This window comes from Pezoporus wallicus, unplaced genomic scaffold, assembly GCF_028554395.1.
Source record: "Pezoporus wallicus isolate ANWC-B61680 ecotype Strahan unplaced genomic scaffold, APGP_CSIRO_Pwel_v1 contig_14246, whole genome shotgun sequence".
In the NCBI taxonomy this organism is placed as follows: Eukaryota; Metazoa; Chordata; class Aves; order Psittaciformes; family Psittacidae; genus Pezoporus; species Pezoporus wallicus.
In genome coordinates this window covers 1-17,539 of record NW_026635517.1, presented here as the reverse complement: position 1 = coordinate 17,539, position 17,539 = coordinate 1, and the positions used below count along the sequence as shown (strand labels likewise).

Below are 17,539 nucleotides of genomic sequence, written 5' to 3'. Positions count from 1 at the left end.
ATGGGGTGTATTGGGGTGCTCTATGGGGTGTATTGAGGTCTCTATGGGGTGTATGGGGGTCTGTGGGGTGTATTGAGGTCTGTATGGGGTGTATGGGGTCCCTATGGGGGGGTCTGTGGGGTGTATGGGGTCTCTATGGGGTGCACTGAGGTCTCTATGGGGGTCTTTGGGGTGTATTGAGGTCTCTATGGGGGTCTATGGGGTGTATTGAGGTCTCTATGGGGTGTATGGGGTCTCTATGGGGGTATTGGGGTGCATTATGGGGTGTATGGGCTCTCCATGGGCTATTTGGCCTCTCTATGGGGTGTCTATGGGGGTCCTATGGGGTGAATGGGGTCTCTGGGGTGTATATGGAGTTCCAATGGGGTGTGTGGGTTCTCTATGGGGTGTATATGGGGGTCCTGTGAGGTGTATGGCGTATCTCTGGGGGTATTTGGGGTCTCTATGGGGTTATTTGGGGTCTCTATGGGGTATTTGGGGTCTCTATGGGGTATTTGGGCACTCTATGGGGTTATTTGGGGTCTCTATGGGGTGTATATGGGGTGTCTGTGGGGGTTGATGGGGGTCCTATGGGGTGTATGGGGTCTCTATGGGGGTATTGGGGTGCTCTATGGGGTGTATTTAGGTCTCTATGGGGTGTATGGGGTCTCTATGGGGGTATTGGCGTGCTTTATGGGGCTTATGGGGTCTCCACGGGCTATTTGGGGCCTCTATGGGGTGTCTCTGGGGGCCCTATGGGGTGAATGGGGTCTGTGTGGGGTGTATATGGAGCTCCAATGGGGTGTATGGGGTCTCTATGGGGTATTTGGGGTCTCTATGGGGTGTATGTGGGGTTTGTGTGGGGTGTATGGGGTCTCTATGGGGGTATTGGGGGTCTCTATGGGAGTATGTAGGGTTTCTATGGGGTATTTGGGGTCTCCATGGGGGTCTATGGGGGTCCTGGGGGGGGGGTATGGGGTCTCTATGGGGTGTTTGGGTTCTCTATGGGGTGTATATGGGGTTCCTATGGGGTCCCTAGGGGTCTGTCTGGCTCCCTAAGGATCTCTATGGGTCCCTAGGGGTCGCTATAGGATCTCTATGGGTCTCTGTGGAGTCTCTATGGGTCTCTACGGAGTCTCTATGGGGCCTCTATAGGGTCTCTATGGGTCTCTATGGAGTGTCTGTGGGTCCCTAGGGATCTCTATGGGTCTCTATGGGATCTCTATGGGTCCCTAGGGATCTCTATGGGTCTCTATGGATCTCTATGGGATCTCTATGGGTCCCTAGGGATCTCTATGGGTTTCTATGGGTCTCTATGGAGTCTCTATGGGTCCCTAGGAATCTCTATGGGTCTCTATGGATCTCTATGGGTTTCTATGGGTCTCTATGGAGTCTCTATGGGTCTCTATGGGTCTCTCTGTGGGTCCCTGACCCCTTTGCCCCCCCCCAGCCTCCCCCCCCTCGCTGTGGGCCGCCCCCCCCGGCCCGTGGGGGGGGCTCAGGACGAGTTCCGGCTCCGGCCCCACAACTTCCTGCGGGGCTGCACCTGGTGAGCGCGCCCCTCCCCCCACTTTCATAGACCCCTCCCCCACCCCGAGCCCTCCCCCACCCCGATTGACCCCGCCCCCCCGCTCCCGCCCCCCCCCCCCAGCCCTTCCCCTCCCCCCCCTCCATTGACCCCTCCCCCACCCCGATTGACCCCGCTCCCCCCCCCCCCCCCGGAGCCCCCCCTCCCCCCCCCCCCCCATTGACCCCTCCCCACCCCGATTGACCCCGCTCCCCCCCCTCCCCCCCGGAGCCCTTCCCCTCCCCCCTCCATTGACCCCTCCCCCACCCCTATTGACCCCGCCCCCCGCTCCCCCCCCCCGGAGCCCCCCCTTCCCCTCCCCCCCCATTGACCCCTTCCCCCCCCCGGAGCCCTTCCCCTCCCCCCCCCCATTGACCCCTCCCCCACCCCGATTGACCCCGCCCCCACCCCACCCCCCGGAGCCCCTTCCCCCGCTCCTCCCCCACCCCGATTGACCCCGCCCCCACAGCTCCTACCCCCACCCGGAGCCCCTCCCCCATCCCCTCCCCCCCCATTGACCCTTCCCCCACCCCGATTGACACCGCCCCTTTCCCTCCCCCACCCCTCCCCCTTCTTCCACCCCCCCTCCCCCACCCCCATTGACTCCTCCCCCACCTGGAGCCCCTCCCCGAAGCGGAGCCCCTCCCCCCTGCCCTATCCCCACCTCTATTGACCCCTCCCCCACCCCGATTGACCCCACCCCTTCCCCTCCCCCACCCCGCACCCTTCCCCCACCCCCATTGACCCCTCCCCCACCCTTGGTCCTCGGGGGGGGATGGGGGAGGGGGGTGGGGGAGGGGTGGGAGAGTCCATGGAGGGGGGGGAGGGGGGTCCCATAGGGGGAGCATTGGGGTCCTTATGGGATAATGGAGCTCCCATAGGGGTGTCACAGGGCCCTATGGGGGTCTATGGGTCCCTATGGGCTCTATGGGTCCCTGTGGGGGTCTATGGGTCCCTATGGGCTCTATGGGTCCCTATGGGCTCTATGGGTCCCTATGGGGCTCTATGCGTCCCTATGGGCTCTATGGGTCCCTATGGGTCCCTATGGGCTCTATGGGTCCCTATGGGGCTCTATGGGTCCCTATGGGCTCTATGGGTCCCTATGGGTCCCTATGGGCTCTATGGGTCCCTATGGGCTCTATGTGTCCCTATGTGTGTGTCCCTATGTGTCCCTATGGGCTCTATGGGTTCCTTTGTGTCCCTATGGGTCCTTATGGGCTCTATGGGTCCCTATGTGTCCCTATGGGTCCCTATGGGTCGCTATGGGTCTCTATGGGTCCCTATGGGTCCCTATGGGTCCCTATGGGTCTCTATGGGTCCCTATGGGTCCCTATGGGTCTCTATGGGTCTCTATGGGTCCCTATGGGTCCCTATGGGTCTCTATGGGTCTCTATGTGTCCCTATGGGTCCCTATGGGTCTCTATGGGTCCCTATGGGTCTGTATGTGTCTCTATGGGTCCCTATGGGTCCCTATGTGTCCCTATGTGTCCCTATGGGTCCCTATGTGTCCCTATGGGTCTCTATGGGTCCCTATGTGTCCCTATGTGTCCCTATGGGTCCCTATGGGTCTCTATGGGTCCCTATGTGTCCCTATGTGTCCCTATGGGTCTCTATGGGTCTCTATGGGTCCCTATGTGTCCCTATGTGTCCCTATGGGTCCCTATGGGTCTCTATGGGTCTCTATGGGTCCCTATGTGTCCCTATGGGTCCCTATGGGTCTCTATGGGTCTCTATGGGTCTCTATGAGTCCCTATGGGTCTCTATGGGTCTCTATGGGTCTCTATGGGTCTCTATGAGTCCCTATGGGTCTCTATGAGTCCCTATGGGTCTCTATGGGTCTCTATGGGTCTCTATGGGTCCCTATGTGTCCCTATGGGTCCCTATGGGTCTCTATGGGTCTCTATGGGTCCCTATGGGTCTCTATGGGTCTCTATGGGTCCCTATGGGTGCCCGCAGGGCCCCCGATGGCTCCTGTGTGCTGAGCTGCAGCGCTGACAACACCCTGCGCCTCTTCGACCTCCCCCCGCCCCCCGCCGTGGGGCAGCCCCTCCCCCAGCTGGTGGGTAATGGGGTCCCTATGGGGTCTATGGGGCTCCTATGGGGGGTAGGGGGTCTCTATGGGGTCCCTATGGGGTCCCTATGGGGTCTCTATGGGGTGTATGGGGTCTCTATGGGGTCCCTATGGGGTCTCTATGGGGTGTATGGGGTCTCTATGGGGTCCCTATGGGGTCTCTATGGGGTGTATGGGGTCTCTATGGGGTCCCTATGGGGTCTCTATGGGGTCCCTATGGGGCTCCTATGGGGTGTAGGGGGTCTCTATGGTGTCCCTATGGGTTCTCTATGGGGTGTATGGGGTCTCTATGGGGTCCCTATGGGGTCTATGGGGTGTAGGGGGTCTCTATGGGGTCCCTATGGGGTCTCTATGGGGTGTATGGGGTCTCTGTGGGGTCCCTATGGGGTCTATGGGGTGTAGGGGGGTCTCTATCTGGTTCCTATGGGGTCTATGGAGTCCCTATGGGGTCTATGGGGCTCCTATGGGGTGTATGGGGTCTCTATGGGGTGTGTTAGGGTCTCTATGGGGTGTAGGGGGTCTCTTCGGGGTCCCTATGGGGTCCCTACGGGGTCCCTATGGGGTCTGTGGGGCTCCTATGGGTGTATGGGGTCTCAATGGAGTCCCTATGGGGTCTATGGGGCTCCTATGGGGTGTAGGGGGTCTTTATGGGGTCCCTATGGGATCTATGGGGTCTCTGTGGGTTTATTAGGGTCTCTATGGGGTGTATGGGGTCTCTATGGGGTCTCTATGGGGCTCCTATGAAGTGTATGGGGTCTCTATGGGGTCCCTATGGGATCTATGGGGTGTATGGGGTCTCTATGTGGTCCCTATAGGATCTATGGGGTCCCTATGGGGTGTATGGGGTCTCTATGGGGTCCCTATGTATCCCTATGTGTCCCTATGGTCCCTATGGGTCCCTATGTGTCCCTATGTGTCCCTATGGGTCCCTATGGGTCCCTATGTGTCCCTATGTATCCCTATGTGTCCCTATGTATCCCTATGTGTCCCTATGTGTCCCTATGGGTCCCTATGTGTCCCTATGTGTCCCTATGGGTCCCTATGTGTCCCTATGTGTCCCTATGGGTCCCTATGGGTCCCTATGTGTCCCTATGGGTCCCTATGTGTCCCTATGTGTCCCTATGTGTCCCTATGTGTCCCTATGGGTCCCTATGGTCCCTATGGATCCCTATGGATCCCTATGGGTCTCTATGTATCCCTATGTGTCCCTATGGGTCTCTATGGGTCCCTATGGGTCCCTATGGGTCTCTGTGTGTCCCTATGTATCCCTATGGGTCCCTATGAGTCCCTATGGGTCCCTATGGGGCGCTATGGGTCCCTGTGGCTCCCCCCTGTGTGGGTGCAGGAGCCGGCGCTGCGGGTGCCCGAGGGTGACACCATCTACGACTACGCCTGGTTCCCACTCATGGACTCCAGGGAGCCCCAGACCTGCCTGTGGGTGCTATGGGGCAATGGGGGCTATGGGGGCAATGGGGGCTATGGGGGCAATGGGGGCTATGGGGCAATGGGGGTAATGGGGCAATGGGGGCTATGGGGGCAATGGGGGCTATGGGGGCAATGGGGGCCATGGGGCAATGGGGGCTATGGGGGCAATGGGGGCTATGGGGCAATGGGGGCTATGGAGGTAATGGGGGCTATGGGGCAATGGGGGGCTATGGGGGTAATGGGGGCTATGGGGCAATGGGGGCTATGGGGGTAATGGGGGCTATGGGGGTAATGGGGGACTATGGGGGCAATGGGGGGCAATGGGGGCTATGGGGGTAATGGGGCAATGGGGGCTATCGGGGCTATGGGGCAATGGGGGCTATGGGGCTATGGGGGTAATGGGGGCTATGGGGGCTATGGGGCAATGGGGGCAATGGGGGGCTATGGGGGTAATGGGGGCTATGGGGCAATAGGGGTCCATATGGGTCCATACTGGTCTATACTGGGCTGTAGTAGTCCACACTGGTCCATATTGGTCCATACTGGTGCATACTGGTCAGTACTGGTCCATACTGGTCCGTACCAGTCCACACTGGTCCATATTGGTCCATACTGGTGTATACTGGTCAGTACTGGTCCATACTGGTCCGTACTGGTCCGTACCAGTCCATACTGGTCCATACTGGTGTATACTGGTCAGTACTGGTCCATACTGGTCCGTACTGGTCAGTACCAGTCCATACTGGTCCATACTGGTGATTACTTGTCCATACTGCCCCACACTGCTCTGTACTGGTCCATACTGGTCCACATTGGTCCATACTGGTCAGTACTGGTCCATATTGGTGCACGCTGACCCATACTGGTCATTACCAGTCCATACTGGTCCGTACTGGTCAGTAGTGCTCCATACTGCTCCATACTGGTCCATACTGGTCCATACTGGTCCACAGTACTGGTCCATACTGGTCAGTACTGCTCCATACTGGTCCATACTGCTCCATACTGCTCCATACTGCTCCATACTGGTCAGTACTGGTCAGTACTGGTCCATACTGGTCCGTACTGGTCTGTACTGGTCCATACTGGTCCGTACTGGTCCGTACTGGTCCGTACTGGTCAGTAGTGCTCCATACTGGTCCGTACTGGTCCGTACTGGTCGGTACTGGTCCATACTGGTCCGTACTGGTCCATACTGGTCATTACTGGTCCATACTGGTCCGTACTGGTCATTGCTGGTCCGTACTGGTCCCTACTGCTCCATACTGCCCCGTACTGGTCCGTACTGGTCCATACTGGTCCATACTGGTCCGTACTGGTCCATACTGCCTCACACTTGTCCATACTGGTCAGTAGTGCTCCATACTGGTCCATACTGGTCCATACTGGTCCATACTGGTCCGTACTGGTCCATACTGCCTCACACTTGTCCATACTGGTCCGTCCTGGTCCATACTGGTCCGTCCTGGTCCATACTGGTCCGTACTGCTCCATACTGCTCCATACTGGTCCATACTGGTCCGTCCTGGTCCATACTGGTCCGTACTGCTCTGTACTGGTCCATACTGGTCCACATGGTCCATACTGGTCATACTGGTCCATACTGGTCCGTACTGGTCCGTACTGGTCCATACTGGTCTGTACTGCTCCATACTGGTCCATACTGCTCCATACTGGTCCATACTGGTCCATACTGGTCCATACTGGTCCGTACTGGTCCATACTGGTCTGTAGTGCTCCATACTGGTCCATACTGGTCTGTACTGGTCCATACTGGTCCATACTAGTCCGTACTGGTCTGTACTGGTCCCGTACTGGTCCATACTGGTCTGTACTGCTCCATACTGGTCCATAATGGTCCATACTGGTCCGTACTGGTCCATACTGGTCCGTACCGATCCATACTGCTCCATTCCGATCCCTACCGATCCATACTGTTCACTACTGTTCCGTACTGGTCCGTACTGGTCCGTACTGGTCTGTACTGGTCCATACTGGTCCGTACTGGTCCGTACTGGTCTGTACTGGTCTGTACTGGTCCGTACTGGTCTGTACTGGGCAGGGTGGCCTCCAGCAGCCGGGACAACCCCGTCCACCTCTGGGATGCCTTCGATGGGACCCTGAGGGGCTCCTTCCGTGCCTACAACCACCTGGTGAGCCCCATAGCGACCCCCAAGTGCCCCATAGCGACCCCCAAGTGCCCCATAGTGACCCCCAAGTGCCCCATAGCGACCCCCAAGTGCCCCATAGCGACCCCCAAGTGCCCCATAGTGACCCCCAAGTGCCCCATAGCGACCCCCAAGTGCCCCATAGCGATAGCGACCCCCAAGTGCCCCATAGTGACCCCCAAGTGCCCCATAGCGACCCCCAAGTGCCCCATAGCGACCCCCAAGTGCCCCATAGCAACCCCCCAGTGCCCCAGAGTGACCCCCAAGTGCCCCATAGCGATCCCCTCTGCCCCATAGCGACCCCCCACTGCCCCATAGCGACCCCCAAGTGCCCCAAAGCGACCCCCACTGCCCCATAGCAACCCCCGTGCCCCGTAGCAACCCATAGAGACCCATAGCATCCCCCCAGTGCCCCTATAGTGACCCCCCACTGCTGCATAGCGACCCATAGAGACTCATAGCAACCCCATAGAGATCCATAGAGACCCCCCCAGTGCCCCATAGCGACCCATTGAGACGCATATCAACCCCCCAGTGCCCCATAGCAAACCCCAGTTCCCCATAGAGACCCCCAAGTACCTCATAGAGACCCCCAAGTGCCCCATAGCGACCCCCCACTGCCCTATAGCAACCCCCAAGTGCCCCTTAGCAACCCCCCAGTGCCCCATAGTGACCCCCCACTGCCCTATAGCGACCCCCAAGTGCCCCTTAGCGACCCCCAGTGCCCCATAGCGACATCCCACTGCCCCATAGTGACCCCCAAGTGCCCCATAGTGACCCCCACTGCCCCATAGCGATCCCCACTGCCCCATAGCAACCCCCAAGTGCCCCATAGCAACCCCCACTGCCCCATAGTGATCCCCCACTGCCCCATAATGACCCCCCAGTGCCCCATAGCAACCCCCAAGTGCCCCATAGTGACCCCCCTCTGCCCCAAAGCAACCCCCAAGTGCCCCGTAGTGACCCCCAAGTGCCCCTTAGCGACCCCCCACTGCCCCATAGCGACCCCCAAGTGCCCCGTAGCGACCCCCGATGCCCCATAGCGACCCCCAAGTGCCCCGTAGCGACCCCCCAATGCCCCATAGCAACCCCCCAGTGCCCCTATAGCGTCCCCCCACTGCTGCATAGCGACCCCCCCAGTGCCCCATAGAGACCCATAGCAACCCCCCAGTGCCCCATAGCAACCAAGTGCCCCATAGAGACCCCCTCAGTGCCACATAGCGACCCATTGAGACGCATATCAACCCCCCAGTGCCCCATAGCGACCCCCCACTGCCCCATAGAGACCCCCAAGTGCCCCACAGAGACCCCCAAGTGCCCCATAGCTACCCCCCAGTGCCCCATAGAGACCTATAGCAAACCCCCAGTGCCCATAGCAACCTTCAAGCGCCCCACAGCAGCCCCATAGAGACCCATAGCGACCCCCCAGAGCTCCCCCACCCATGTCTATGGGTCATTGTGGGTCCTCGTGAGTCTCTATAGGTCCCTGTGGGTCTCTGAGGGTCTCTGTATGGTCTCTGTGGGTCTCTATGGGGTCTCTATGGGGTGTCTATGGGTCACTGTGAGGTCTCTATGGGGTCCCTATGGGTCCCCGTGGGTCTCAGTGGGTCCCTGTGGGTCTGTGTGGTGTCCCTATGGTTCTCTATGTGTCCCTATGTGTGTCTATGGGTCTCTATGGGGTCCCTATGTGTCCCCATGGGTCTCAGTGTGTCCCTGTGGGTCTCAGTGGGTCCCTATGTGTCCCTATGAGTCCCTATGTGTCCCTATGTGTCCCCATGGGTCTCTATGTGTCCCTATGTGTCCCTATGTGTCCCTATGGGTCCCTATGGGTCCCTATGTGTCCCTATGTGTCCCTATGTGTCCCTATGGGTCCCTATGTGTCCCTATGTGTCGCTATGGGTCCCTATGTGTCCCTATGTGTCCCTATGTGTCCCTATGGGTCCCTATGTGTCCCTATGTGTCCCTATGGGTCCCTATGTGTCCCCATGTGTCCCTATGTGTCCCCATGGGTCCCTATGTGTCCCTATGGTCCCTATGTGTCCCTATGTGTCCCTATGGTCCCTATGGTCCCTATGTTTCTCTATGTGTCCCTATGTGTCTCTATGTGTCCCTATGTGTCCCTATGGTCCCTATGTGTCTCTATGTGTCTCTATGTGTCCCTATGGGTCCCTATGGTCCCTATGTGTCCCTATGTGTCCCTATGTGTCTCTATGGGTCCCTATGGGTCCCTATGTGTCCCTATGTGTCCCTATGTGTCCCTATGGGTCCCTATGTGTCGCTATGGGTCCCTATGTGTCGCTATGGTCCCTATGTGTCGCTATGGGTCCCTATGTGTCCCTATGGGTCCCTATGGGTCCCTATGTGTCTCTATGGTCCCTATGTGTCCCTATGTGTCCCTATGGGTCCCTATGGGTCCCTATGTGTCCCTATGTGTCCCTATGTGTCCCTATGGGTCCCTATGTGTCGCTATGGGTCCCTATGTGTCCCTATGTGTCCCTATGGGTCCCTATGGGTCCCTATGTGTCTCTATGGTCCCTATGTGTCGCTATGGGTCCCTATGTGTCCCTATGGGTCCCTATGGGTCCCTATGGGTCCCTATGTGTCCCTATGTGTCCCTATGTGTCCCTATGGGTCCCTATGTGTCGCTATGGGTCCCTATGTGTCCCTATGTGTCCCTATGGGTCCCTATGGGTCCCTATGTGTCTCTATGGTCCCTATGTGTCCCTATGTGTCCCTATGGGTCCCTATGTGTCGCTATGGGTCCCTATGGGTCCCTATGTGTCCCTATGGGTCCCTATGTGTCCCTATGGGTCCCTATGTGTCGCTATGGGTCCCTATGGGTCCCTATGTGTCCCTATGGGTCCCTATGGGTCCCTATGGGTCCCTATGTGTCCCCATGGGTCTCAGTGGGTCTGTGTGGGGCAGGAGGAGCCGGTGGCCCCCCACTCCCTGACCTTCACCCCCGATGGTTCCCGGCTCCTCGGGGGCTGCGACGGCTCCGTCCGGATCTTCCCGACGGAGCGGCCGGGGCGGAGCCACCAGGAGCGGGCGCTGCGCCGTGAGGGGCGGGGCTTAACGGGGCGGGGCTTAAATGGGGCGGGGCTTAAAGGGGCGGGGGTTAGGGGGGGCGGGATTTGAACGGGGTGGGGGGTAAATGGGCGGGGCTTAAAGGGGATGGAGGTTCAAGGGGCGGGGGTTAAGGGAGCGGAGCTTGAAGGGGTGGAGCTTAAGGGGGCGGGGCTTAAAGGGGATGGGGGTTCAAGGGGAGGGGGTTAAGGGGGCGGAGCTTGAAGGGGTGGAGCTTGAGGGGGCGGGGGTTAACGGGGATGGAGGTTCAAGGGGAGGGGGTTAAGGGGGCGGAGCTTAAAGGGGTGAAGCTTAAGGGGGCGGGGCTTAAAGGGGATGGAGCTTCAAGGGGCGGGGGTTAAGGGGGCGGAGCTTGAAGGGGTGGAGCTTAAGGGGGCGGGGCTTAGAGGGGATGGAGGTTCAAGGGGCGGGGGTTAAGGGGGTGGAGCTTGAAGGGACGGGGTTTAAAGGAGGCGGAGTTTAAAGGGGTGGAGCTTAGGGGGCGGGGTTAATGGGGCGGAGCTTAAGGGGGCGGGGCTTAAAGGGGGTGGAGGTTAAAGGGATGGGGTTTAAAGGGGGCTGAGCTTACGGGGGCGTGGTTTAAAGGGGGCGGAGCTTAAAGGGGTGGAGCTTATGGGGGTGGAGGTTAAAGGGGCGGGGTTTAAAGGGGGCGGAGCTTAAGGGGGCGTGGGTTAAAGGGGGTGGAGGTTAAAGGGACGGGGTTTAAAGGGGGCGGGGCTTAAAGGGGTGGGGCTTAAAAGGGCGGGAGCAAAGGGGGCGGGACTTAAAGGGATGGTTTTTAAAGGGGTGGGGCTTAAAGGGACGGTTTAAAGGGGCTCAGCTTAAAGAAATGGTGTTTAAAGGGGGTGGAGCTTAAAGGGACGGGGCTTAAAGGGGTGGAGCTTAAATGGACAGGGTTTAAAGGGGGCGGAGCGTAAAGGGGCAGGACCAAGAGGGGCTTAAAGGGGTGGAGCTTAAAGGGGCCGGGTTTAAAGGGGGTGGAGCTTAAAGGGGCCGGGTTTAAAGGGGGTGGAATTTAAAGAGGGTGGTATCTAAAGGGGGTGGAGTTTAAAAGATGGGGGTTAAGGGGCGGAGCTGAAAGGGATGGTGTTTATAGGGGGCGGAGCTTAAAGGGACAGGGTATAAAGGAGGTGGAGCTTAAAGGGGCGGGGTTTAAAGGGGTGGAGCTCAAAGGTGGTGTCTAAAGGGGGCGGAGCTTAAAGGGGCAGGGTTTAAATGGTGGGGGTTTAAGGGATGGGGTTTAAAGAGGGTGGAGCTTAAAAGGGCGGGATCAAAGGGGGTGGGGCTTAAAGAAGCAGGGTTTAAAGGGGGTGGAGTATGGGGTGGAGCTTAAAGAGATAGGGATTAAGGGGGTGGAGCTTAAAGGGGCGGGGCTTAAACGGTGTCAAAAGGGGGCAGAGCTTAAAGGGGGCAGACCTTAAAGGGGCGAGGTTTAGGGGGGTGGAGCTTAACGGGGCGGGGCTTAAAGAAGTGGGGCTTAAAGGGTCAGGGTTTAAATGGGCGGAGCTTAAAGGGACAGGGTGTAAAGGAGGGTGGAGCTTAAAGAGGGTGGTATCTAAAAAGGGTGGAGCTTAAGGGGATGATGTTTAAAGGGGGTGGAGCTTAAAGGGACGGGGCTTAAGGGGGGTGGAGCTTAAAAGGGCAGGGTTAAAAGGGGGCGGAGCTTAAAGGGTCTGGGTGTAAAGGAGGGTGGCGTTTAAAGAGGGTGGTATAGAAAGGGGGTGGAGCTTAAAGGGGCAGGGTTTAAATGGGGCGGAGCTTAAAAGGGGTGGAGCTTAAAGAGGGTGGAGCTTAAAGGGGCAGGGTTTAAAGGGGCGGAGCTTAAAGGGGGTGGAGCTTAAAGGGGCGGGCTTTAAGGGGGGACAATGGCGGGGCGCAGCTTAGAGAGGGAGGGGCTTTAGTGGGCGGGGCCTTCTGTGGGAGGGAGCGAAAGGGGTGGAGCCTAGAGGGGGCGTGGCCTGTGACTGGTCGTGTCCTGTGCTCTCCCCCGCCCAATCGCAGAGGGCGGTCAGGGCCAGCGCGGGCTGATTGGCTGCCTGGCGGTGAGCCCCAGCCAACCGGTGTTCGCCTGCGGCTCCTATGGGCGGAGCCTGGGGCTGTACGCGCTGGAAGGGGGCGGGGCCTTGGCGCTCTGGCCCCGCCTCCCCGCGGCCCCCACCCACCTGCGCTTCAGCCCCGATGGGACCCGGCTCTACGTGGGGGGGCGAAAGGTGGGCGGGGCTTAGAGGGGCGGGCTCTGATTGGTTGAGGAGTTGAGAGGGGCGGGGCTTGGGTCGGGGGGATTGAAAGTGGGAGGGGTTATGGGGGTGGGGTTTGGTGGCGGGGCTTAAATGGGAGGGGCTTAAAGGGGCGGGGCTTGAGGGTGGGAGGGGCTCATAGGGAAGCTGTTTGATTGGTGGAGGGTCTGAAGGGGCGGGGCTAAGGTTAGGAGGGGTTTAAAGGGGCGGGGTTTGATTGGTGAAGGTGCTTAGGTGGGAGGAGCTAAAGGTGGGAGGTGCTTAGGTGGGAGGATTGGGGCGTGGCTTAGGTGGGAGGAGCTAAAGGGGTGGGGTTTAGGTGTGGGAGGGGTTTAAATGGGAGGGGTTTGAGCATGGGAGGTGCTTATGGGGTTTGATTGGTGGGAGGGGCTTAAGGGGCGGGGCTTAGGGTGGGAGGGGCTTAAAGGAGTTGGGTTGAATGGGGAGTGGTCTACAGGGCTGTCCAATGGGGTGCATGGTGGGCGGGGCTTGAGAGGGAGGGGCTTAAAGGAGTGGGTGGAGCCTCTTTGTGGGCGTGGTTTCCATATTGGGGTGTGTCCAGGGGATGAAGCCTCGTGATTGGGCAGTGCCCATCAAGGGGTGGGGGTGAGGGGGCGTGGCCAATGGGGGGGGCGTGGCCTCACCTTAGCCCCGCCCCCTCAGGACACCCACATCCTGTGCTGGGACCTGCGGCTGCCGGAGCGCCCCCTGCTGGCCATGGAGCGTCACGTGACCACCAACCAGCGCGTGACCTTTGACCTTGACCCGTAGGTGACCCTCAACCCTCCACCCCCGGGCCAATGGGGGTCCCTCCTATAGGGCTTTATAGCCCCTATAGAGCTATATAGCTCCTGTAGTCCCTATAGGGCTATATAGCCCCTATAGGCCCTATACACCTTCTGTAGCCCCTATAGGGCTTTATAACCCCTATATATCCCCTATAGATCCAATATAGGGCTTTATAGCCCCTATAGCCCCTATAGAGCTATATAGCTTCTGTAGTCCCTATAGAGCTATATAGCCCCTATAGGCCCTATACACCTTCTATAGCGCCTATAGGGCTTTATAGCTCCTATAGCCCCTATGTATCCCCTATAGATTCCCTATAGGGCTTTATAGCTCCTATAGCCCCTATATATCCCCTATAGATCCCCTATAGGGCTTTATAGCTTCTATAGTCCCTATATAGCTCCTGTACTCCCTATAGGGCTATATAGCTCCTATAGCCCCTATAGGGTTATATTGCCCCTATAGCCCCTATAGGGCTTTATAGCCCCTATATAGCCCCTATAGAGCTTTATAGCTCCTATAGCCCCTATATAGCCCCTATAGCCCCTATAGGGCTTTATAGCTTCTATAGCCCCTATATAGCCCCTATAGCCCCTATAGGGCTTTATAGCTCCTACAGCCCCTATAGGGCTTTTTAGCTCCTATAGCCCCTATATTGCCCCTATAGCCCCTATAGGGCTTTATATCTGCTATAGCCCCCCTATATGACCCATATAGCCCCTATATAGCTCTTATATAGCCCCTATAGGGCTTTATAGCCCCTATAGGATCTATGGGGCTCCCCATTGACCGCTGTGTGTCCCCCCCATAGGTCGGGCCGGTTCCTGGTGAGCGGTGACACCCGCGGCTTTGTCACCCTGTGGGACACTGAGGGGACCCCCCCGGACCCGGGGGACCCCCCACTGCTGGCCCCATTGCTGCGGTTCAGGGCCCTGCGGGACTGCATCAACGGCACCAGGTAACAGCAGCGCCCCATAGCGACGCCCCATAGCAACAACGCCCCATAACAGCACCCCGCGTACACCAGAACACCCCCACAACACCCTAAATCCTTCCCACAGCACCCTAAATCCTTCCCACAACACCCTAAATCCTCCCCACAACACCCTAAATCCTCCCCACAACACCCTAAATCCTCCACATAACACCCTAAATCCTCCCCACAACACCCTAAATCCTCCCCACAACACCCTAAATCCCCCCACAACACCCTAAATCCTCCCCACAACACCCTAAATCCTCCACATAACACCCTAAATCCTCCCCACAACACCCTAAATCCCCCCACACCACCCTAAATCCCCCCACAACACCCTAAATTCTCCCCACAACACCCTAAATCCCTCCCACAACACCCCCATAGCCCCCCATAGCACTCCAAATCCTCCCCACAACACCCTAAATCCCCCCACAACACCCTAAATCCCCCCACAACACCCTAAATCCTAAATCCCCCCACAACACCCTAAATCCTCCCTACAACACCCCTTTAGCCCCCCCATAACACCCCACAACACCCTAAATCCCTCCCACAACACCCCTATACCCCCCCACAACACCCTAAATCCCTGCCACAACACCCCTGTAGCCTCCCCAACAATGTAAATTCTCCCCATAACACCCCAAATCTCCCCACAACACCCCAAATCCTTCGCTCTACTCCGATAGCCCCCCATAGCACCCCAAATCCTCCCCAGAACACCCTAAATCCCCCCGCAACACCCTAAATCCCTCTCACATCACCCCTATAGCCCACACAACACCCTAAATCCTCCCCATAACACCCTAAATCCCTCCCACAACACCCCTATAGCCCCCCCAACACCGTAAATTCTCCCCACAACACCCTAAATCCCTCCCATAACCCCCCAAATCCCCCCAACACCCTAAATCCCTCCCCCAACACCCCTATACCCCCCCAACACCCTAAATCCCCCCCCCCATTACACCTCAAGCCCCCCTCACAACACCCTGAGACCCACTCCCCCAACCCCCTGACCCCCATCTCCCCCCAGCACCACCCTCACACCCTCCCCAAGCGCCACCCTTTGGGGCGGGCTGTTGCATCCGGCTGTTGCCGTGAGGCTGTTGTTGGGTCTGGGGGAGCACATGTGTGGGTCTGGGGCTACCTGGGGTTGTTGGGATCACCCCAACCCATGGCACCACCACCCCCAGTTTACACCCTGAGCTCCCGTTGTTGGCCACGGCCTCGGGGCAGCGGCTGTTCCCGGCGCCGTGGGGCAGTGACGAGGAGGAGGAGGAGGAAGAGGAAGGGCCCCCCCCGGGGGGGGACAATCGGCTCCAGCTCTGGTGGTGGGGGCATGAACCCCCCGAGGACAACGGCTGGGGTATGGCCATGGACAGCGAGTGGCAACCAATGGGGGACACCCATTGTCACCCTATGGGGGGCACCGACTGTGACGCCGATTGTCACCCTATGGGGGACACCCATTGTCACCCTATGGGGGGCACCGACTGTGACGCCGATTGTCACCCTATGGGGGACACCCATTGTCACCCTATGGGGGGCACCGACTGTGACGCCGATTGTCACCCTATGGGGGACACCCATTGTCACCCTATGGGGGGCACCGACTGTGACGCCGATTGTCACCCTATGGGGGACACCCATTGTCACCCTATGGGGGGCACCGACTGTGACGCCGATTGTCACCCTATGGGGGACACCCATTGTCACCCTATGGGGGGCACTGACTGTGACGCCAATTGTCACCCTATGGGGGTCACCGACCGTGACGCCGATTGTCACCCTATGGGGGACACCGACTGTGATGCTGATTGTCACCCTATTGAGGATACCCATTGTCACCCTATGGGGAGCACCGACTGTGACGCCGATTGTCACCCTATTGGGGACACCCATTGTCACCCTATTGAGGATACCCATTGTCACCCTATGGGGGACACCCATTGTCACCCTATTGAGGATACCCATTGTCACCCTATGGGAGACACCCATTGTCACCCTATTGAGGATACCCATTGTCACCCTATGGGGGACACCCATTGTCACCCCCTTGAGGACACCAGGACAGTGTCTGGTGACTGTCACCCCCCTGGGGACACCGACTGTGATGCCAGCATTGACCACCCCACATCCACTGAGTGTGAGCCCCACGAGGGACACTGAATGTCAGCCCTATGGGGCACCGCTCTGTGACACTGTCACCTACAGCCCCACAGCGACACCCCCCACAGGGCTGTTGGGTTGTGCCTGGGGTAGGTTTGGGGGCTCTTTTCAGGGTGGTGTGGGTCCAGGTGAGTTTTGGGGTCTCACATATGGGTCTGATGGAGGATGTGGGGTGTTGCAGTGGGTCGGGTTGTGATTGGGGGGGGGTCGTTTTGAGGGTTTTGTTGGGTTTTGGGGTGTTGGGGGGGGTTTAGGGGTATCATGGGGATGAATGTGGGGTGTCACAGGGTCAGGGTGGGGGTTTGGGGGTCAGGGCTGGTGGTTGGGGGTGCTTTGGCTGTGGTTGGGGGGCGTTGTTAGGGTGCTGTTGGGTACAGGTGGGGTTTGGGGGGGTGGGGGGTGGGGGTTCAGGTGTCCCCCTCCCCCCGTTGTATTAAATACGTTGTGAGTGTCAACGCTTCTCATTGGTTGTACCTGCGGTGTGGGGCAGGGCTGTACCCCACATACACCCCATAGACACCCCCCCCCCACCCCATAGACCCCCATACACACCCGACATAGACCCCCATGCACCCCATATACATCCAGTATGCACCACACGTACACCCCATACATACCCCATATTCACCCCATATACACCCCATGTGTACCCACATACACCCTATATACACCCCCTATATACCCATACACCCCATATACACCCCCCTACACACGCATACACCCCATAAACCCCATACACCCCACATACACCCCCCTACACACGCACACACCCCATATACACCCCATATAGACCCCACATACACCCCACATACACACCATATACTCCCCATACACCCCATATACACTCCATATAGACCCCACATACACCCCATATACACCCCATATATACCCCATATACACCCCATATACACCCCATACACCCCATATACACCCCATACACACCCCACATAGACCCTATATACACCCCACATACACCCCAAATACACCCCACAGACCCCACATACACCCCACATATACTCCACATATATCCCATAGACACCCCATATACACCCCATATATACCCCA

At 58.4% G+C, this 17,539-nt stretch overlaps 1 protein-coding gene across 1 annotated transcript; it reads left to right on the top strand.

The window, feature by feature from the left end:
* Positions 1-1,408: 1,408 nt before the first annotated feature.
* LOC130592419 (telomerase Cajal body protein 1-like) lies at positions 1,409-16,530 on the top strand (the record flags this gene model as incomplete). The annotated part of the gene is made up of 9 exons (XM_057396686.1): positions 1,409-1,528; positions 3,503-3,605; positions 4,963-5,051; positions 7,105-7,195; positions 10,136-10,268; positions 12,299-12,507; positions 13,198-13,301; positions 14,135-14,281; positions 15,499-16,530. Coding segments are annotated over 9 exons (1,972 nt in total), but the record flags the coding sequence as incomplete, so codon positions are not given.
* Between the last annotated feature and the right edge of the window lie 1,009 nt (positions 16,531-17,539).